General features: G+C 46.0%; 1 protein-coding gene across 1 annotated transcript in view; it reads right to left on the bottom strand.

Annotated features, from left to right (window-relative positions):
* Positions 1–332: 332 nt before the first annotated feature.
* The window catches only part of LOC118226832 (AT-rich interactive domain-containing protein 3B-like), a 51527-nt gene continuing 46414 nt past the window's right edge, over positions 333–5445 (bottom strand). Inside the window, exons 8-9 of the mRNA XM_035416770.1 lie at positions 1585–1674; positions 333–1318 (exon numbers count right to left, since the gene is read on the bottom strand). Coding sequence (XP_035272661.1) covers positions 1128–1318; positions 1585–1674 — 281 coding nt within the window. The 3' untranslated portion in view covers positions 333–1127. The remainder of the gene's footprint in view (positions 1319–1584; positions 1675–5445) is intronic.

Raw genomic sequence — 5445 nt, 5'->3', positions numbered from 1 at the left:
CTGTGTTTTACAAAACGCCTGGTCCTGCTGTATTGGCAAGAAAAATATCCTTCTTGTGGCTTTGTTTGGTTTTTTGTTGGATTTTTTTTCAGGGCTTTTCTCCTTGTCCTAGGGGGAATCAAAACTGTAACATTCAACCCAATGCACAATGTACTGGGAAGCTTGAATTATGGTGCCCCCCACCACTTTGTATTGATTGACAGTTGCTATGGGAGTGATGAGGACCCTGGTTGCACAGGTGAAGGCTGAGGTGGTGACAGTGAACCCCAACCGTGCACAAGCCCAAGTCTGTTTTATCCTCCCAATTTCTCCATACTGTTCAAACCAGAACGCTTGCTTTTGCATAGAACTCACATCTAATCATTCTCTCCCTCCAGAAGTCCAGAAATTCAATAAACCTATTTATGAAGATACTACGAATCCCTCCTGACATTCGTGGAAGAGAAGCTAAAAGACGTGCGATATAAAATGGTTGTTCAAAACGTTAGACAGAGAACGTAGCTTTCACAGCACACTATCTGATTGAATTATGACAGCTGTCCGCCACCACGGCAAAACATTCCGTGAAAGATCCCCATTAGGAGAACGTAGCACAAATCAAAGGTTCCTCAGATTTGAACAAAATATAAAAAAATAAAGTTCATTCATCTAAAGTATACTACAGCTTTTGAGGTAAAGATTCTTGGATGATTAAACCACTGCAGATTACTTGATTTTGAGGTATGTAAAAAGAGAAAAGAGAATTATACTAAACGTTATTCAAAAGACAACACATGGCAACAAAACAAAGGTAAAATTCAAAATAAAAATGTTCAAGTTCAGTTGTGAACACCTGTCTGAGGGTTTTGGCTGTACATTTTTGATGTGTTGAACTATTTCCTGTGTGTTGTGTGTGTATGTACGTGTGTCTGTGCATGTATGTGTGTGTGTACACATGAATAGTTTTACTTTAGACCATGCGTTTGCATGTGTGGACAGCCAAGGTTAACAGGAGTGCTGAGGTACTTGTTGTGCAACAGTTTGCTCTGTTTCCACCGATTAAGCTGATCGGCTTGAGGTACTGTATCCCTGCTGGGGCCTGCGGGTTGCGGAAAAGCCTGGGGTGTGGGTGCTGTCCGTGGCTAGGGCTAAGGTGAGCTGCTGGTGGAGGGCTCGGCAGAACTGGGGCCCTTGGAGGAAGAGGAGGGGGGGCTCGGGCTGTGAGCGGAGGAGAGGATACCAAACCCCCCACTGGGGCCAGCAGGGGGCACTGTGGCAGATGCGGAAATGGTTGCAGCCACTGTGGCTGGTGGACCAGACTTCTGGGCATACAGCATTCCTGCAAGGACACAGGCAGAGGCGCCACAGTCAAAGGGAAGAACACGGGAGAATTTACACAAGCCTGCAAGATATATCCAGAAACAGCGAGAATCCCGCTATAAAGCATTTGAGCTTTCTGTCCCATTTATTTAACATACATTTGAGAAGTGGGAAGAAGAAAACAGGCAGGGTTTGGTAAAAGAAACAAGTCTTCACAGGAATCGTGAAATGGTCCCGTGGTACTTGTTCTGAAAGGCTAGCGGGCGAAAGAGGTATCGCACACACCTGAGTAGAGAATGCCGTTGACCTCCACTGACACGCTGATACTGGTGGCTCCGCTAGTGGAGATGGTAAGGGCCAGGTCCTGTTTGTCTTCTAAAACATTGATAGAAATACAGAAGGAACAGTAGGAAATTTGAAATAAGCAACAAGCACAATCCATTTTCAAACCCATTTCATCTGCAAATACAAAAAAGTCCAAGTATAATTAGTCTGACAGCTGCTGATAATGCATGTCTAATATTTAAAGTCGCATGACTGACAACCCAATGTTTTGTGGTGCGCAGAGACCACCATCCCTCACTGTACGACACTCATGTCATGCCTAAAGAGTCTCGTGATGTTTTGGGACAGTCAGCAGGTTTTTACACCAAAGGTTCCCAATTACTCTATTTCCCAGAAATAGTCTGAAAAAAACATGTTTTTAAAAAAAGAAAAAAACAAAAAACAAAACATTAATAAAAAAAGTTTCTCTCACTTCAAGCTCAAAAGGCCTCCCATTCTGGGAGGGTAGCACAGCTGGCTGTAGAATTCTGGAGGCCCTAAACAAGACTGAACTTTGGGGAAATGATTGAATGATTGTGCACTAGGGGGGTGGGTTGGGTGGGGCCTGGTGAGAGAAGAAATTTGGGGGGAGGGGGGATTGCTGGCAATGGTGGAGTGGTAAACCAGGGCAAGAGCAATAACATCTATTCACATTCTGTGAATACTGCATAATTACAATGTCTTTCACAAAAACAAAAAAATTAAATTAAATTGTGTGGCCCATTGACTGCGGCAGCCCGACAGCTTTGTTACGCCTTTGATTAAAGGCACCGAGTCTCGGTGTGGAGATCTGCAGCACACCGCAGAGGTGACCATCTTATCTTGGATCTCATTCTGCTCATGTTCTGCGTCATTCGCGAAAATGATGGCTCATGTATGTGGAGTCAAAAAAACTCAGCGTTCTTGTGCCGTGGAGCCGCATCGGTGGAAATCAGGACTTTTCCAAGCTCCCGTGAAACTCCGGCAGAGGCAGAAGCTGGTGGCGACTGCGGAGAGCATCATTGCATTTGTACTTCAGTGAGTTCCAAGTGCACGTCCTCCTCTGCTCCATCCACGTCAATGGAGAAAAGGCCTGAGAACTGGTTAATGACCTTCTCAATGACGGCAAAGTCCTGAAAACGCTGGTGGAATTCTGTGATGAGGCGATGTGAATACTGTCACGTATTTCCACGTTTTCCCAGGAATGTTGGCATTTGGAAAACCTCTCTTACCTCTCAGAGTGGGGCAGTGTGTTGTTGGGTCACTGCCCAGTAAATGATTTCAGGAGCGTGTAGGGAAGACAAGGGCCATCTTGTCATACGTTTCCTAACTTAAACAGCTGAGGTGCACGTGCAATTTCCTGTTCTGGAGGACACTTCCCGTTTAAAATAGGTCAATTACTTTTGGCTCCCTAAAATGAAGAAACTATGCTTTAAATAATATGGATTACCTAATATGGATGAGAATAACCTAAAATTAAAGTTGACAGTCACCACTTCCGTCATATTCATCGTTTCCTTACTAAAACAGAGCGAAAACAAGAAAAACTGTGTCACTGCCCAAACACTTACAGACTGCGCTGTATTAATAATAGTAATAATAATAGTATGAAAATGTCTGTTTCTAGGAATAACAGAAACGGTAAAGGAAGAGAGGGGGCAAGGAAGGAAGGATGTGGTTAGGAATTAGAAAATGAATACAAAATGGCAGCACACGTCCTGATGCAATGAGGTACTGAGACAGGTGAAGTTAGAAAATAAATCCATCAGAAGTACAGCAGGCGACTACAATATTACCTATCGCACGTTATCACGGTAACATCAGAAAATAACGGAAGAACTAAGAGACAGGCCATCATTTCAAACAACAAAGCTGACCATGTAGAGCAGAGGCACTTTTCTGAGGACATGGTGGGCGTTAAACATTTTTATCAATGTGGAAGGAAACCAACACGTCAGCAGTGTGGTTTATCTCACTCAACAGGTGCCCTCACAGAGGAAGCCAAAGACAAGAACCATGCGGTTTTAACAAAATGTCACTGCCTTCAATAACAGAAATATACCACTCGGGAAACCACCCTGGACCAGGAGATGTATGGAAAGCTAATTGAACTGGGGTGACCGCTGTCCACAGACCAGGCAGGGTCGAGGGCAGGGGGGGGCAAGTCGGTCGCTTACGTCGGGAGAAAGGGGAAACCTGGTCACCAGCGCCCGTGACCACAAGACCACTTCCTCACAGACAGACCAATGTAGAGAGAAACCTTGTTTATTGCTGCCCGGCAACAGCGAGTCTCACCTGTCCATGGACGGTCTCAACTACTCACACAACGGCGTAACTACGCTTTCATTTCCACTCCACGGCTCTCAGCGGCTTCAGCCAATAGACAAGGCTGTCTATGGGCCACTGAAAAAGCACATCGATAGTGCATGTGATGCCTATACCAGACACAATCTAGGTAACAGTTCATGGCCTTCCTGGGATTGTGGCAATTGCCCACCCTCTGTTTGCAAGCCCCCTCAATATTCTGGCTGGCTGGTTTTGCATCCTTATAAGGAAGTGTTTTGTTCTTGCCACCGTTTGAGACGCCAGGACATATTTCCCCTTTCAGCTGGCCAGTGAGGTTGACTAATAAAGGCCAGGTCTGCCAACCGAGGAGGGTCACTGAGTTCACCAAGGGTCAGATCTTGTTCTCTCAAAACTGTCAGATTTCAGGGAATAGAAGATGCTTTGGTGCGTAACGCTTCCTGGTGTGCGATATGGTGCAATTTCATGGCTTCACCGCCGGACTCAAGACTTTAACGCACACCACAGAAGCTATCCTGCTATGCTTGCTTGTCAAGGCTGGTGCTCCGTTGGAGGTAAATCCATACAGCTCCCTGGGGATATTAACGTTTTTGCTAACGACTGACACAGTGTCAAAATGTCCCTTCCCTTCGATGAATCCGTGAGGCTCCTAAGATCAACAAACTCTTGGGAACAAAAAAATAAGCATCAAGTGCTCACAAAAATGAATACATAAATAAATTTAAAATTAGCAACTGAGCCGATACAGTGGCATCAGTGCTCTCATTGCACATGACTGAACAGAAATTAATTTCTGGTGCTTGGCCTGATACTTGCTCCACGAGGTTACGTGAGAAATATTTGAAACTGCGTTTCTCAGAACTACTGTGGTTAACCGCTTATTCTTATCTTCGGCACATTATTGCGTCAACATCCGTTATAAAAACACCCTGTGTAGATGTTTTTTCTTGCTGGACTAACGGTCACCTACCTCACAGTGAACCCTTGTATCATTCTCTTGAACTTGGTTAGCATGACTGGTTTTGTTGAGGGGACAGGCTAGCTGCCAATTGTTTCGCTTTCTGTCTTCTCATTATATTCCTTCATTACAGCAACTGCATACTGGCAAATTAAACGGATGCCCTTGCCTCTGTTCTCATATATGTACGGCAGCTGTTCTGCCTCAGACCGGAAAGCACTTCAGAGGATGGTGAAAACCGCCCAACGCATCACCAGCACTCCACTCCCAGCAATTCAGACTGTCCAGCACAAGTGGTGTCCGCGGAAGGCACGCAGCATCGCCAGGGACACCTCTCACCCCAGCCACAGACTGTTTGCCCTCCTTCCCTTTGGGAGGCGCTACAGGAATCTCTGTTCTAGGACCAGCAGGTTCAGGAACAGCTTTTTCCCCTCAGCTGTCACCTTGCTGAACTCTGCACCATGGTGACAGCCCCCCCACCCCGAATACCCCCCCCCCCCAGGCCCCCCCAGCGCCCCCCCTCCCCCGCACTCAACTAACTCCGATGACTGAACCTTGCACTGCCACACCTTGCTGATAAT

Source organism: Anguilla anguilla, chromosome 5 (genome assembly GCF_013347855.1).
Source record: "Anguilla anguilla isolate fAngAng1 chromosome 5, fAngAng1.pri, whole genome shotgun sequence".
In the NCBI taxonomy this organism is placed as follows: Eukaryota; Metazoa; Chordata; class Actinopteri; order Anguilliformes; family Anguillidae; genus Anguilla; species Anguilla anguilla.
The sequence above is the reverse complement of the archived record's forward strand: the minus strand, read 5'-3'. Positions and strand labels throughout refer to the sequence as shown.